The sequence below is a fragment of the Pleurodeles waltl genome, chromosome 7, assembly GCF_031143425.1.
Source record: "Pleurodeles waltl isolate 20211129_DDA chromosome 7, aPleWal1.hap1.20221129, whole genome shotgun sequence".
Lineage (NCBI taxonomy): Eukaryota > Metazoa > Chordata > Amphibia > Caudata > Salamandridae > Pleurodeles > Pleurodeles waltl.
The window spans coordinates 1,190,974,941-1,190,992,677 of NC_090446.1; the positions used below are offsets into that span (position 1 = coordinate 1,190,974,941).

Genomic DNA, 17,737 nt, shown 5'->3' on the forward strand with positions numbered 1-17,737 from the left:
TATCCCACCGCTGCATCACCACTGTAGGAGTTTGGCTCAGTTTATGGTGTATACGTTGGTGTGGCACCCTATACTGATTGATAGTGTTCTGGTGCTTAGATAACCAAAGCTCTCTAGGGGTAGCGGTGGAGAGCAGCTTAGGCTTATCAAATAGGAGTGTAAAGTGTAGGAAGCTGGCTCTGTATATACTATACCAAAGTAAGGTATAATGTGCACAGGGTCCAGTGGATCCCCTGAGGCTTTACAGACTAACTCCAGGACAATGTTTATGTATCAAAAAATATACTATGTTACTTTATTTCTAGAACCAAAGGGATCTTTGCTGCAGGTAATTACAGTTTCAAGAATGTATAACTTTCAATTATCAAATCCACTTTGATTAGAATTCACAGATAAAACAGGTTTCAGGTAAGTAATACTTTTCAATTTCAAAAGTAGACATCTAGTGCAATGTTCACAGAAAGCAATGCAGTCCTAGGGGAGGAAAAGTACACTCAACTCAACACAGTTTGCAGGTAAGTACTCAATTTATAATCCCAGTCTTCGGGGATTAGGGTGTCCACAGGGCAAAGTTTAGGAAGACACCAAGGGGGGCCAGCCGGGTGCAGAGGGCAAAGTTGGTGTTGGGCCCCCAATGGAATCCTATGAAGTCTGAGGGGCACTTTGAAAGAAACAGCTTGAAGGTAAGTACCCGCGGCTTCAGGACACAGACCTGGGGAGTTTAGATCAGCACAGAGGGGGCTACAGGTCAGCACCAAACATGCATGCTGAGGGGCACAAGGGCAGGGTGCAAACAGTGTCGGGCACCCAATGCTTTTCAATTGAGGAAACCCGGGGGTCACAAAGAGGTGGCAGGCTTGGTCCTGGGAGTCAGCTGAAGCCCAACAGCTGAACAGGTAAGTAAAGAACCCACTGGACGCTGCTGGACCGTTGGTTGGGTTCCCCAAGGTCAGAGGGCTGTGGGTGCAGGGGTACCTTTGGATGTTTAGAAACTTCACTGGAGCCGTTCACGGTCAGGGGGTCCTCTGGATTTAGGCTGCAGGCGTCATTGTGTTGGTCAGAGGAATAAACCCAGAGTGGACTCAAGGTCAGAATCGCCTGGGGACTTTCTCTGGACCTGTGGTATAGTGCACCCTGCCTTAGGGCTATGCCACAGGCAGTGTTTTGTGGGCATGGCACCCAGAGAGGGATGTCAGTGGTTTGGCACTTTTGCTCCCAACTAACACACACAATCTACTTGTGTTTGGTGAGGGGTCCTTTAGGGTGGCACAATACATGCTGCAACCCTTAGAGACCCTCCCTGACCACAGGGCCACTGGAACCACTGGTATCTTTTACAAGGGACTTAGCTGTGTGACAGGAGTGTGCCAACTGTGGAAGCAACAGTACAGTATAGGAAAAGAACACAGGTGCTGGGATCTGGTGAGCAGGATCCCAGCACACACTCAGTCAAGTTAACATCAGATACCAGGCAAAATGTGAGGGGGGGGGGGGGCGCTGGGTAGGGGAGGTGGGGTGGTTTGAACCATGCCAAAGCGGGCACTTTCCTACACAGATACCTTGTTATTACTTTCTGGTTCTTAGGTTAGTTTGCACTTCACTGGCAGAGATAAAAGATTTTTTAAAGGTGGCTGACATTTGTGGTCTTTGCAAAAAGACAGCCAACCCAGAAGTGAGTCTTTTTTCTTCACGCTTGAGCATGCTTACAATTGTTGACACTGTGGTGGTCAAAGAACAAAAAGCCACTTAAAGGCCAACTACTTTGCTTATCTTCCTTTTAGATTTGGCTAAAATATTTAATCAAAGCATGCATAATCCAGGAAAAATAACCTGTATCAAAACAAAGAATAGAGTACATTAATTAAAAAAATAAAAAAATAACTGTGACTCAACATACAGAAGGGGCAAAAGAAAAACTGCAGCATGCCTGGAGTGGGATCTTTAATAAATCCAAAAAGGCAAAAGGCACACTCAAGATGGGTGTGATGCAAGTCTCTTAAAATATCCTCTTTGCCATATATGATGTCAATAAAATACCTTTGTTCTAAAAGAAAGAGAGGCACTCATTAGTTACTCTCTATAAGCAGCTTTATTAACAATTATGGAAAGTCCAACATGGGTTTCAAGTACATCTATGTATTTCATGAAACAGGTTAATGTTTGCTTGCTGGGATCTTCCCTGCTTCATAGAAAAATAGAATTGAGGGCATGTGGGTGTAGCAGACCAAAGCCTATGTAGCATCTAATTGCTTATTTTTAAAAAAGGTAAGAAAAACTGTATTATTTCAACCAGTGACTTCAAAGGGGTCTAGGAACCTGGTGGACTATGGGAATTATTTTAATGATCACCTTTTGAAGAACAGAACTTTCATTCAAGCCCTACCACTTACAAAGACGTGCAGTTGGCATTAGGGTATAAACAGTCACATTTTTGTTTAGGGAATAATGTTTAAGTCTTATTTTGAAAGACTGTCTTTCATAATACCAAAAGTACCCAAATGTAATTACAAATAGCCCATCTGGTTACATTTTTTCATTAGACAACAATTCAACCTTTTAGCCTACATCTCATGTAATCTCAAATTGTTGAGCTTGAGTTCAAGTTGAGGCAGGCACATAATACCTGTTCGTTCTCAAGAATCATGATTATAATATTTTAATTTATTAACTGGTCCATTCATACTATTATGATTCCTAAGAAAATAAATCAAGCGGACAATGTAGAAAAATAATAAAGCAGCAGGTCTCCTTAAATCATTTCTGCAACATCGTTGTGTCATGAGGCACGTCCATTACATATGTGGGAGCCAGTTTATAATAAATCAGAAAAACATACCTCAAATATCTCAAAACCAGCAATATCTAGAATGCCAATAAAAGAAGCTCCTTGCCGTTTGGTCCTATCCAAAGCTTTATTAATGCGGTGAACCAGCCAGCGAAAGAGACGCTCATAGGTGGCTTTAGCCAATGCTTCCACAGCAAAATCTGCCTGAAAACAGAAAAATATCAAACAGTCAATGAGAAATACAATTACATTTTGATTGATCTGCCTAGTTTAAAAGTAAGAAGAACACTGACAATTCCGGATGCCCCAAACAAGATGCTAGCACATATACGACTTGACCTGTGGCATCATGCAACATCATGCAATGGGGTCATGAAGAGTTTCAGCTGCTCCCAAGGGTGCTTGCCTAAGAAAGGCATCAAATTCATACAATCGGCACTCCCACTTGCTCGGTCCTAGAGAGCAAAGAGCAAACTGTATGATGAGGAATAGCAAAAAAGAGAAAGACTTATTGCATTGCGGCCAGTATGGCAGTGAGTGGGGAACTAAATTTACCGCTTTCCCTAGAAATCAAGAGTAAAGAGCACTGGTGTGCAGGAGCAAGGGGCAAAGCTTCAAAGAAGTCCACTGCTCACTAAACATTTTAAGTGGCCACCATAGTGGGGGCCACACATTTCACACTATAATCTTGACTAGCCCCGTAACCCACAGTCCGAACAGCTGGAGAGTGACATTGCCTTGTGGTACTTAGGACAGGAACCCTTCTAAAAAGATGGGAACACAGAGTGCTGTTCACCTACTCGTGCTATACAAAACCCATGAGAGGCAACCAACCTGGGGAAGTGAAATTAGTAAAGATGGCTACAAACATGACTGAGAAAAAGGGAGTCCCCCCCGCTCCATTGACCAAGGAAGACCTGTAGAGCTGCCTAAGTAACCTACGCAATAATATCTCTGATATGGTCTCCATACAAATGCAGGCCTTGAACCAGGCATTGTAGGGCTCTCTCAGATAAGGCAAAAGACTTGCAAACGATGGTTGAGTGATTATCCACTAATGTAGATGATAGAGTGGCCCGGAGTCGAGGACAGGGCTCCCAGACATTAGGCTGTACTATAATGCCTCACAGAATTGTGTTTTCTTTGAATGGTCGCTTTTTAAGACAGGGATCCACTGGATCCACATGGATGCAAAAGTCATGATGCATGCACATTGAACCATACCTTGGTTAGCTAAATCTGCTCGGCTCCCAGTATGCTACTTCTCTGAGATCCTAAATCCCCCAGTGGCACTATGGGATAAGATCACGAGAAAGAAGGGCTTGACTATATTTCCAATCCCATACACACCATTATGGAGAAATCCTGAGTTTACCCTGCGAAGTATGAGGTAGGGTGCTGGCTGGAGGGTGGATGCAGAATGCTTAAAGATTTGACAAAGAAATTACAACTTTCAAGCAATACAAAAGGAAGTTTAAAATAGGGGAATATGATTGAAGGGAACACTGGCAGCTGTGGCGCTGGGAGTCCCACCCGAACACAAAGTAGCAGCCATTAGACTGCTCAAAGAGGAAAGCTTATTCCCACATCGCTCCTGGAGTTCATTTACATATTTACTCAGTGCTAATTGCTAACAGCCCGAAGACTAATGGGCATATATGAGGAGATGGTAAAATATTTTTCAATGCCATAGGCTCCACGGGTTGATGGAAAAAAACTATGAACTGGCATCCCCTCCGTGTATTGAAGTGTCCAAAATAGAGACTCTCTATCTAAGTATAGGGCAATATGGCACTTAAAGCCCAAGAGATTGCAAGGGATGAACCTGAACACATCAGAGTGGTGCTGGTGGGGGTGTGAATAAGAGGGGGATAATAAACATATTTGGTGGTCCTGCCCAGCCTGTAAATGTTTCGAAAATAAATCCTTAGCCAGGGTGCTGGGCTATCCGATGCAAACTTATCCGGCTATAATTTTGCTTGCCATTGACTCCATGGAATACAAATAGCTTACAAATGCTGGATAGAGACTAATATCATATTAGCGGCCAAGCAGCTGATAGCTCAGAGGTGGAAATCAGGAGTTTTACGAACAATCCATGAATGTGGGAGTAAAGTCTTTGCTGGCTGTGCAAAAGTTAACATAGGACTGACAATACAGGCCACAAATACAAACATGGTGCCCTCTAACGGAGTATTTGTCTGCTCACACAACGCTGGGGTTCCCAAAATCCTGGACAACTTCTAAGTGCATGGTGGAAAGAGATTTTTTAAGACCTGGAGGAATTGACTATGTGTAAGTTGGGTGAACTTTAAGACACTGGAAAGTTTAACTGACTGTTGTTCTATCAACCTATCGGAGAAGTCGGGGCAGGTTTATGGTTTATCCTTTGTTTCTATTTAAGAGACAGGCTAGGTTCAATTACATCTTTCAAATGCAACTGAATAAAACACATTAAAATTTCTGGGCAAAAATGTAATCTTATTCTTCCTTATAATTTGTCAAAGGAGCTAGACAGAACAATTGGAAAATCTTTCTGATGTCAAATTGGGCGGTGATGAAATTTTACCTTTGAATTTCTGTCCCCTTTTAATGCAGTAAATCAATGTCCACCTACTCCATAAATTATTATAGAGCACTTCACCGCCAACTTGTGCCAGCTCAAAGAACTCCAGACTCAACCACTACATATTAACTTTACCATAAGTCTTGAAATGGTTAATATGAAACAATAACTATAGCAATACGAAAAGGGATAATATTTTTGACTGCTATTCTAGTTTTAATGTTCTATCTTCCAAAAAGGGCTCATCACTTCATTGCCTTTAGTCCACAGAGTACTGTCATTAGAATCAGTTGGGTCCCACCAAAAAAAGTAACATTAAGAAACCATAATGACACGCAGACGGTAAATGTATTATCTGTCTGTGTGAGTTTTATTGGCCGCTGATGAACAAAATCTGTGCTTTCCAATCATAGTGATGTTGCTTAGAAAATGTGCTAATAAACAGAACTCTGTCCATTAAAGAAGAGATCCTTATTAGACTACTTCAGAAAGACAGGAGTCTACATCATGCTAATCAACAACCTTTGCTATATGCTTTGAACACCAGCAAAGTGGCCAGTCTGCCTATTTGCCACAAAGAATGCTTCCTAACGTATCCCTTGGCATGGGCACGGTTTATCGATCCTTAGAACAACCCTTTCTGACCAATTTGTTAGGGAAGATTTCCAAATACTTTTTCCCCATGTTATAATGAGCAAATTCTGACTTTCATATTTAGCCCAAGACAGAATCCTGATTCTTTGGCAGAACATAGGTCTTCTGTAACCTACAAGTGCTCTCTAAAGGACAAGATCCTGGTCAGGAATCATTTGACAACCTCTTAAAGGAAACAAGCTCCCATGTAGAAGGACAATATGTAACAGCATCCCTGAGACATGTGCAGCAGCAGTAGATAAGAAGGAAAACAACCCAGCTAACCGGGCAAGAACCAGGGGTACAACCTCTTTTGCATGCCCAAACAGTAAGTGATCAGAATACCACAGTGACAAGAGACACGCAGGAAGCCAGAATGGCCTGAGAGGAGAACATAGAACGAGGAGCTAAAGCTGCTGCTTCTGGACTGGTTACCCTTTATAGGTAAATGGAAAAAGCTGATCACCAGAGCAAGAGTGCTGGCAATGCTAGGAAGTCTGCAGACTAGATAAGCTGAGCCTCCCAGGCAGCCTACAGGACATGGATGTAGCAAATGTCACACCCCAAGATTGAGTCTTAGTACATGCCTTAAGAGTGTCATGTAGGCCCAGGGAAGCCTCTTCGTCAAAGTGGTGAGAACCATCAAAAGCCAAAAACAGGAATTTTGCCTGGACATCTCAGTGAAGACTTAAGAGCCCAACAAAGCAGGCATGTGAAGGACTGCAGAAAAGCCCATAAACATGGCCTTCAAATTCAATGCCTCTAGACTGGATCTAAAAATTGCATGTGACCCCAAGATCATGTTGAACCAATTTAGAAAAGTGAACGCTCATGCAGTCCAGCAAAAGAGGAACCACCAACAGAGCCATCTCCCAATCGGTGTGGGATTTTCACCCCAATAAGTGCATACCAAGAGCTAGGCTCCACGAGGAAAGTAATTTCTTTCTGATCAACTCTGTCCTTGGAAACTCAGTAGGGGTGGGGGACGAGGGCCCAGCACAAACATCCGTAAGTCCAGAAGCCTTAAGTAGAAGGCCCTTTATTGAAGGATGAAAGGAGAAAAATATTAGATCATCTGGGGCTGTTTGATGTCTATGAGTAGGGTTGAGTGACCTGTCTGCAGAACTTTGGTCAACAAGTCTTATTCCAGGACCTAAAACATCTTTCCCAAATCCATCTTAAAAGATGTGAACTCCTCTGCAGGAGCTGCTGATGGGCGGTCAGAAATAACTTTCACAGAATTGGAGAAATCATTTAGGATCTGACCACATGTTGGTTTGCCATCCACTGGATTACAGCGTGATAAGCTGTAAGGCTCCAAGCTGTTATATGGGTTCCCATGAGTTGTCACCCTCCCTAGGTAGTGCAAGATCAAAGCATAGGTCCTAAACATCATGAGGACTATTGTGGTCTGAATCTGTGTGAACAGACAATACACACTGAAGCGGTGACTGTTCTGGTCCTGAATGGTGTCTTGATAAAACATTTGGAGTAGGGAGAGGAGGTTGAGGAACAAGGCTAGATGCCTTGTATTTGCTCTTCTCTGGGATGGAGAAGAATTATAACTCCTCTGAGATTTCCTCCTTGGAGGTCAGACTCCTCTTTGTACGGGATGTTTGCTGGTTTGGCTGCAACTCCTGTTGCAAAGGACATGCAAAAACTTCCTAGAAAGAGGGGTATATGTATATTTTCCACTGCCTAACATCGAGCCCCTCTGGGAGCTTGATAATTGGTTTGGGCTCCTTGGCGCCAAACCTAGCATCAAAACTTCCCTCAGAGTCACAATTTAAGCAGATTTTGGTTCTGAAGGTGGAGGGTCTGGTCCTCTGGGTCAAGTAGACGTGAGGTGAGAGGGTTGACGGTCACAGTCTGTGTAGAAGACATTTTGGTAGTTGAGGCAGGCTCTAGCGAGAGGGTCAGACTCAAAAGTGAAACCTCAAGGCTGACCCCTCATTCCCAGTCTTGGGGCTCAAAATGGATTCCCTATGGAGTGGTTCTCAGCCTCTGGTTTAGACTGTTTTCAAGATCTACTGCCAGAGGCTTTATTCTCAAGTGTTGGTCGAGGAATAGTGGCTCTGGGGATGGGCTAATGTGTTTCCTGTAGCTCAACAGCCTGTTCCTAAACATCGCAGCCCACAGAGAAGAGGGTTTAAGGTCTTCGCTCTTCTTAACTTGCTCCGATGCCGGATGTGGCGTACACTTCCTCTGTCTGGTCAGAGCAGAGGGCGGCCAACATTTCCGGTGGGGTCTCATCACTGCATCATGTAAAATGTTCCATGATGCTCACTCAAATAACTGATTGTCTTTTTACTCTTGAAATTCTGGCAGGCTGAAGAGGTCAACTCTCCATGGTGTTGAGGGAGTCAGGTTGCAGACCAGATGATGGTCTGTCCCAAGGAAATGTTGAATTACACTACACTCTAGTTTTTCCCAGTGTATTCTTCATACCCTATATGAATCACTCACATAAGACATAGGTTTGAAAACCGCACCGCTGAGGTTTGAGTCATAAGGGCCATGATGCATGATGAGGGTTTCAATGCTGGATCAAGACAATCGATAAATGCAACCAACATGGATCTTTGAAGTGGCTCAAAGGTCTCAGAGCTTGAGCTAAATGTCCGAGACATGGAGGGAAAGAATCAGAAGAAAAGTCTATCCTGTGAATTGTAGGCTACAGGAATATGCAGGAGTACGCAGAGCATGTGATCTACAGCAGCATATGCTACTACCAGATACAAAAGAGAGGTTTGATTTTGTTTGGGGTGGAGGGACAGGATGAATACAAACCTCAAGGGCTTTCTTGTTTTTGTTGTCACATGATAATTGGTTTTGTGAAAGCTTTGCGGAGAGAGTTACAGTATTCCCAAGCACTTGCCAACTCCTTCAATCATACTATCTCCTTGAATTGGCATCAGTAAGAGCTCAAGTAAGATGCAGCTAAACACTATATGGTTACTTACCTGTAGGAGTAGGTTTGCATCTTGAAGACTTTCTGGATTCACATGCTGTGTGTAAGGAAATGTATTTTTTTCTATAGTCACCCCCATGGTTTTAGACGGATGCTTTTTATTTATTTTTTTTACTCTAAAATTGCACTGAGGTCTGCTAACCAGACCTCAGCTCCAGTGCCCTGACCTTAAATGTGTATGTTAAATTGGCGTATATCCAATTGGCATAAGCTAGCTTACCTTTAAGTCCCTATTATATGGTACGCAGGGTATGTAAGTTAGAGGGTCACTACAGGGATTGCAGGACTGGTTGTGCTACCCTGGGTATGTCAATTAAAACAAGCCTACCACCCTGCCACTGCAGACTGGAAGGGGTGTTTTAAACTGCTAGCCTGACTTTGCCATTTAAAGTAATAGCAAAGACAAACCAACCCCTGAAATATGTGTAAGTCACCCATATGGCAGGCCTACCGAGCCCTAAGGCTGGGTGAAGCATATTTCACGGGCATAACATTTATTTTACATGTTTCAGCAGTAAAAAAGGGAAACAGTAGTTTTACTGTGAAAATACTTGATAGCCTCTTTGGCAAGTACAGGCTTACACACTGACCCCTCAGTTGTGCTACCTCCTGAACAGTGCCATCAAAGATGATACTCCTAGGTATCAAACAACTAGTTACATTAAGCTGGACTTGGTTCTCAAGTCGAAATTAATCTAACATGTGCACTGTGAAACTTTTAGAAAGTTGCTACTTTGTTGTGTAGTAAATCCTAGTTTGTTTTTAATGGGATAACAGGAGTTAGCTTAGCTTTGGCTTGCAGACTTGTGCCCCCGTCACCTAGTGACTTTTAACCTACTTAGCTTGCTCTGTCTTAGCCCATTTAATTATTTAATTCTTCTAAGATGGCTGCCTTGTTTATAGTAAGGCCACTTGTTAAGAGATACATTATCAGTGTCACCGCGCTAAGGCATCAAGATCAAGCAACAAAGACAAACAGTAGGTGTTCACACTTAGTGATTTTCCCTCTCTATACTTTCGAGGGATTGTTTATATTAATTGCCGTCCCAAGCATGTCTGTTATCTATTGTTTGGGAACACATCTACGTCAGGGGTCCTGGTAGATCTGTATAAATACATCGCACTTTAGACAGATAATCAGAGGGATTCCAACCATAGGGCATCGCCACCAACGCTGATATCGATGCTGCACGTCGTCTTGACGCTGACCCAGTCTTAGTGTCCCTGCGGAGTCTGTGATAGAGACCTCATTCCAAGGTAACGAGGGTTGGGGGCTCCTCTCATGGACATGGCATTGGCAGATTAGGTTTAGCAAACCCAGCTCTCCTTTAGGTAGGAGGTTAGGCCTCTCATATTAGGGTAGTAGGGCATGTTACATCTCATATCTTTTCTATGTATTGCAAGATGGTCGGGGTCATTGTAATAATGACTCTCGTCTTCACAATTCTGTTCCTTGCATTATTCATTATCCTAATCATTGCAGCCCATGCAACTTATCGCAAATTGCAGTTATGTTAAATAATAACTATTGAAACTCTACTGCATCTTTATTATTGCCTGTGTTTGTATGAGACATGATATATCTGTGAGAAAGGGGTAATCTCCGCTTAACCACGACACTCCCTGAGATGTCTTATTCTCGAGTCCATGCGTAAAAGCTGCCACAAATCACCTTTTACTATTGTGTTTCTGGTGAGGTGCTGCTAGTGAGCCGGTAAGGTTGGGACAACAGTTACGACTTGTTGTAGGAAAGGCGTAGTCGCCTTCAAGCAAAAGTACTGTTATCCTATAACCAGCAGTCTTGCCTAGAGCAAGAGTCCAAACTACGGCAGTTGCCTTTAGTCTCCTGTGCCCTTAAGGTTGCACAAGGAGCCTGTCCCAGAGACTTTCTGCACTCTTGGGGAGACACACTTACAACTTCCAGAAAATGATACAATAAAAGCCTGCACTGGAGAGATGTGTTACTTTCCTCCTGCAGGAAGCCACATGGGTGTTGGTCCTAAAAGGAGAGCCTCAAATGAGATGCCGCCTTCGAAGGGCAAATGGGTAGCACTTGGGATCGTGGATGTTCTACTGTCTAGGTAGACAGGCTGGCACTAGAGGCAGGAAAGGGAAAACCAGTTGCCAAACCGTTTATGTAGGGGTTTGTAACCCCCTTGGGAGACACATCTGTGTTGGGATAGGAAACTCTGAACACCAAGAGAAGGGGTTCTGTCATGTATGAAGTGGGCAGAATGGTGCATCCTGGGATCGCCAGAGGCCACACTTCACTGGAAGTGGTCACCAGGAGGGAGGTAACCTAGTAGTCCATTTGTTACCAACCGCATCCTACCCTGAGGGCACTTTCCAAGCATGAAAGGGGCACCTTTGGCACCCCAAACTTAGATCTCGACTGGACGGGGAGAAGGACTAAAGGATCGCCTTGCTGCACTGTGGAACCAGCAAAGAAAGGCTGCACTGGCTTGGACTGCACCTGCTAAACCTGGTGGCTAGCAGACTGTGTCCTGCTCATAGAGAAGTAGTCTCCGGAGCCCAGAGGAAGCAAGAGACTCCAAAGGGTCAGTTGGCAGGCCTTCTGTTCATAGCACAGAGCTACAACAGCTGAAGAAGCCTGTTGGGACAAGCTGGTACCCATAATCTTCACTCCGCCACCATGCAGGGCCAAAAATCAGGACCAGACATTAAAAGTTGCCCCAGAGTCCGCTGGACCTAGGAGAGTTGTCGGGTGCAGCTTTGTCACCCAGAAGACAAGTTATTGCCCAAGCAAATATTTGGCTGTGACCACAATACCAGGCGACTGGACTACTACCATGAACAAGAGGACTTTAAGGGACGCTGACCCCGTGGCCAGGACCTCCTCACCTCCTCCGTGGACCGAGAAGTAGCTGTTGAAGACTCCTGTCAACCCCATCGTACCCACAGCATTCTTGAGCATCTTCAGCATCCTGTAACTTTCGCATTAGGATTACTTCCATAGGAACCTACAGCAAAGGATAAAAGTGCCTGGAACTGCTGAAGACTGCTTCACCTGCTGACGTAACAGTTTCAGAGGATCTAACTGGTCCTCCTGACTGGCTCCCTGTCTGGGTTGGTCATCCAAAGTAACTAACGAACCGCAATGCAACTAGCCAAGGTTTTTGCCCATCAAAAGTTTCTAAGTGTCAAATTCGTAAAATCTGTCAGTGCTTGTATGGGGGTTGAGTAAAATGTGCATATTTACTGTGCCTTATAAAATCTCTATTTCAAGAACCCTCCAGTGGATCTTTTTTGTTGTAGTGTCTAAAAATACATAAAACAAGACTCTTCTTGTTCTTCCTCATAAGGGTGTCCACCCCTTGTTTCACCACCTTGGTGTATACAGACATCTCAACCGGTGGGTGAAGGCCTCTAAGAGTATGTGTAAATCGGCTTCGACATCCTTCCATCCCTCCAAGGTGTCTGCCTCAAATATCCCCTCCAGATAGTGGCTTTTATTGAATTCCTCCTCAAATTCTAAGGTCCCTTCCTATTCTTCTGCCATCTCTGGTGTTGCCAGAGGTTTGAACTCTGGCTCTTCGACTTCAGTTTCGACTAGTCGGAGTGGATCTTGCATTCCCTGAAGGAGTATTCAAACTTCTCCTTCCTTCAGACTTAGGCCTCCATTTTAGCCTCAAAGAGCTCTTTTTGACATTGAGTGTTTTTTTTCTCGATGTCGACAGTCAGAGCCCTCTTTTTCAGCCCCAAAGCATCTCTCTTGCGAGCCACCTTCATCCTCCCATGTTGCCTGTCACCTTTCAGGGCAGAGGCCTGTCCAGTGGATTTACCTCCCTATTCTTCTATTTAGATCTAGGAGGCATATTTCAACTACTGCTTCTCTGACCATCTCTGCATCAGTATCTTGTTGCTGCGCCATTTCTCTGTTAATGTTGCTGTATGTTTCCTCCACTCTAATAGTCCGTTTCTGTGCCTGTGCCATGGGTGGTGTACCCACCTGCATTTTTCTCTCACTTTGTGGATTTTTGGTCGGAACACAGAGCAGGTGACGCAGATCTCCAGTCTGTAGTCCTTGGGCAGGCGCAAGGTGCACACTCGATGACTTCCCCTCTGTGCAAACTTGTGGTGACAATTAGAGCAGAATCTGAATAGTGTGTTCCATGACCTACCTCCACTCTTCGGCCACAAGGCTGAGGGACCGCATGGAGTGCTAGGGTTGAAAAACGCTCAAGAACTTTGTGAGAAACCCAGTTATCTTCTGCGTATCTAGTTGTTCTTTGGGGTTCAATGGTGGATTTCCGTTCCTTGAGTTCTTCTATGATTTGACTCGAAAAAACACTCTTCTCTCCATCCGGGAGCTACTTCCACTCGATCCAGACCCAAGAACAGCAAAAAATTTGGAAATGGTGACCACACTGGTGCACGGCCAAGGTGGCTAACACGGCAGATGCTCCTTAAGCGAGCTCTGTCGTAATGCCCTGTTATCTTGCTTTAATCCGCTAGCTTCAAGGTCAACAGGTCCGGGCTGAGGAGCATGTACGCTCCGCAGTCCGGAGGAGGGAAGACTCGTTGCTCCCCAGGCTCCGGAGCACCGGCTAGGACTTGGGAATGAAAGACCCGCAGCATCGGGCCGACGCACAGCCAGAGAAGGACGCCGCGACAAGGTGATCCCACAAGTCACGTGCCCCTTGAGGCGATTGCATTGGACCCCCCCGAAAAACAGGAGCAAGGCCCTCGTGCTTGGAGCACACGTGGGCCTGGCTCGCATCCAACGGTGGGAGCCTAGGTTCAGTAGACTGCACTCGGGAGCTTTAAGAAGAAGGCAGGCCCCACGCTGAGTGACAGGGCCGATCCTGCACACAGCGAGCCCCCCTCTGCCCTTCCCACAGCACTTCTGGCCCTGCCTCAGATATTTGAAGTTCGCCTCCCTTACCATTACTCCTAGCAAAGCCAAATTCCATTGGTTGGCAGGAACGAGAAGGAACTGCCTTAGGACTGCTCTCCCGGGCTGCAACTACCCCATATCCTGAATGTCACACTTCTATGCCACTGCCAGATTGTGATGGAGGGGCTGCTCATGCTGTGTAGCGTCGGTTGCGCAAGCAGGCCCCTTATCTCAGCCTCCCTTCATGAAAAAACGTGGGAGATTTTGCACAACATGTCCTGGGTTCCTGATCAACAAGGAAAGAGGCTCCTCTTGAGCCCTGGGTAGCAATCTATTGAAGGTTTAGTCCCTGTCATAGCCCCCACACAAGGGGTTGGGTGCCCCCTCCCGGCCCCCCAGACGGCAGAGATAGAGACCAAGCTGGTGCCCCGATGACATTTTAAGTGAAAGAACACTGGTACTCGGGCTGAGGCCTGGTTAGTAGGGTCCCAGCACACTTCTCAGTGAAGTCAGCATCAATATCAGGAAAAAAGTGGGGGGTAATTGCAACAGGGAGCCATTTTCCTACACAACACCCCTCCCCTCCCCCCCCGGCCCACAGGCCAGGAGACTCAGCCAAAGCTGGGAGAGTCTTCTTAGTCTGTCAGGCGAGGAAGAGTAGGGAAAACAGGCTGGTTTGTTACAGGGCCTACTCTGCCTTACATCCTCCTGTTCAGGTTATTCCCTCTGGGGAACTGACCTACTTCCACAGTGATAGGACCTAGTCTGAACTGCCTCTTGTCTGAGTTTTTAATGTCTTCACCCATTCTCTCTAGTTTGGGGTTAGATGTACTCACCTCTGCTAATCTTATCTTAGCCAGGGTCACCCCTAGCTTACCCAAAGAGGTTACCCATAGCGGGAGTAACCCCACCATGACCAACAGGGTCAGGGGGCCTAGCTTGCTATTTGGCATGGGGTCAGACCACCATGCCAAGGACAGTGCAGCCATAAAGGCTAACACCCAACAGAGGCCACTGACAGCTGTCAGTGCCCAGAACCACACCTTTAGCTCTTCGCCTACAAGTGAAGGGGCTAAGTTACAGGTCTCATTGGGTTCAGGGTGCCTGTCTGCTGTGTTAGAGTGGGGGGTTACTACATCTTGTAGTAAACACCCTTCTTCCACTCTTTTTTTCTATTAGCTCAGGAGCCACCCAGTCAGGCTCAACGGTTGCCTGACAAGCCAGGACTTCTTGCGGGTCAGGTTGGACTTTACCAGTGCCACTTTTGGAGTTCTCCCTTATTGGAGCAGAATCCCCTTGGCTTGCTGGAACCTTGGTTAAAGGTTTTCCACCTTTCCTACACTGTTTTCTTTCCTTTTTCTTCTGGGGACTACATGCAGTAACTGCAGGGGCAGCACCTCCAGAATCCTTGGGGGAGGACTGGCACTGGACAGTCCTCTCTGGGCTCTGACTAACCTCTGGGTAGTCATTTCCAAGGAGACAATCAAGGGGGAGATCTGTACCGACTACCACCCTTCTCCAGCTAAAAGTCCCACCCATTTCTATGGACACAAAAGCCACAGGTCTATTAGTGACCCTGTCTGGGCTAACTCTTACTCTGGCAGTCTCACCTGGGATGTACTGGTTTGAGAACAGCAGCCTGTCATGCACAATAGTGTCTCTCAGGGCAGTGGCTGGGATTCCATTCACCAGTAAGTGGTGGAAGTGTCTACTTCCCTCTGGAATTTCCAACTCACCTGTAGGGCCCTTTTTCCAGGTGAAGGCTATGAAGACCTCCTCATCTGAGGCGCCATCCCCATTGGCTACACTGGTCACACCTGGGATTTTGCTAGGGGGTTTGTTTTTGGGACAAAAGTGTCCTTGGTGTGGTGCCCTGTCTGTCTACAGTTTTGGCACCATGCCTTAGTGGCATTCCAGTTCTTACCCTGGTACCCACCTTTGTTTTGGGTTGTGTCTTGGGGCCCACCCACCTGGTCTGGTTTTTGGGGGCCTACTGAGGACTCTTTTTCTTTATTTCTAGTGTCACCCACTTTCTCCTGGGGAGGCTTTGGAACCCCTTTCTTTTGGTCACCCCCAGTGGAAGTTTTGGTTACCCTAGTCTTGACCCAGTGGTCTGCCTTCTTTCCCAATTCTTGGGGAGAAATTGGACCTAGGTCTACCAGATGTTTTTGCAACTTTTCATTTAAGCAGTTACTTAAAATGTGTTCTTTCATAAACAAATTATAAAGCCCAACATAGTCAAGCTCTACATTTCCAGTTACCCAACCATCCAGTGTTTTCACTGAGTAGTCTACAAAATCAACCAAGGTATGGCTCGAGGTTTTCTGAGCCCCCCTGAACCTAATCCTGTACTCCTCAGTTGAGAATCCAAAGCCCTCAAAAAGGGTAGCCTTCATGAGGTCACAGGATTCTGCATCTTTACCAGAGAGTGTAATGAGTCTATCCCTACACTTTCCAGTGAACTTTCCCAAAGGAGAGCTCCCCAGTGAGATCTGTTTACTTTTCTGGTTGTCCAAGCCCTCTCAAAAGCTGTGAACCATTTGGTGATGTCATCACCATCTTCGTATTTTGTTACAATCTCTTTGGGGATTTTTAGGATGTCAGGACTCTCTCTGACCCTATTAAACTTGCTGCCACCATTGATGGGAGCTAAACTCCTCTCTTGTCTTTACCTTTCTATGGCTAGGAGCTGTTCCTCCAAAGCCAATCTTTTGGCCATCCTGGCTAACAGGAGGTCATCTTCATTGAGGCTGCCCTCAATGCTTCCAGAGGTACTGGTCTCTCCTGTGGAAGAACCAGTCTCTCCGACTATGATTTGTGGAGTCAGGGTTTGAGGAACCCTGTCCTCCCTATTTAGGACAGGAGGGGGGAGCTCATCCTCCTGGTCACTAATTTCCCCATCTGAAGGATTATCGTCAGAGGGGTGGTCCCTTTGAAATCTTTTGAACTCTGCCAAAAGCTCCTGGAGCTTTACTTTGGTAGGGTTGGATCCAGTTTTTATCTTTTTTAGCTTACAGAGCGCGTCCTTAACTCTGACATCCTTAGATGTAGGTAAGGGGTGAGGTTGAGTTCCACCACCATCTCATCTGTGCTAGACATTATCACTCTAAAAGTTGGGATTACTTTTTAAGAATCTAAAAACTACTTCTAGAACTTAAGTCCAAATTTTTACAAACTTTTAAACTCTAAAAACAAATCCTAACAGGGACCTACACAAGGCCCTAGCAGAACTTTAAAAAATTTAGAAAACTAGATCAATATTGCAAAAATGAGTTTCTAATGACAATTTTTGGAATTTAGTCGTGTGATCAGGTATTGGCTGAGTAGCCCAGCAAATGCAAAGTCTTAGATCCCACCAATGTAGGAAGCTGGCTCTGTATATACTATTTCAAAGTAAGAAATAGTGTGCACAGAGTCCAAGGGTTCCCCTTAGAGGTAAGATAGTGGCGAAATTAGATAATTTGAATGCTCTATTTTGTGGCAGTGTGGTTGAGAAGTAGGCTTATCAGAGCGTAGTGTTAAGCATTTGTTGTACACACACAGGCAATAAATGAGAACACACACTCAAAGACTTTGTCCAGGCCAATAGGTTTTTACTCAGAAAAATATATTTTCTTAGTTTATTTTAAGAACCACAGGTTCAAGATTTGAAGTGAACACATAAAATGCAAGGTACCTCACACAGGTAAGTTAGGAACTTTGAATAAAAGCAATATCATACAGTCTTTGTTAAAATGGCAATAAGCTATTTGAAAAGTGGACAGTGCAAAAATCAACAGTTCCTGGAGGAGGTAAGTAAAGATTAGTTTGTGAGGTAAGTAAGACACTTACAAGTCTCAGTTCCTGGGCATAGGCAGCCCACCGTTGGGGGTTCAAAACTAAGTTACCCCAACCCCAAAGTTACCACACCAGCAGCTCAGGGCC

At 45.2% G+C, this 17,737-nt stretch overlaps 1 protein-coding gene across 4 annotated transcripts in view; it reads right to left on the minus strand.

Moving 5' to 3' along the window:
- The window catches only part of MYH10 (myosin heavy chain 10), a 955,741-nt gene that overhangs the window by 586,566 nt on the left and 351,438 nt on the right, over positions 1-17,737 (minus strand). For all 4 annotated transcript variants that reach the window (XM_069200300.1, XM_069200299.1, XM_069200302.1 and 1 more), the window contains exon 14: positions 2,837-2,989. In XM_069200300.1, the coding sequence (XP_069056401.1) occupies positions 2,837-2,989 (153 nt within the window). The remainder of the gene's footprint in view (positions 1-2,836; positions 2,990-17,737) is intronic.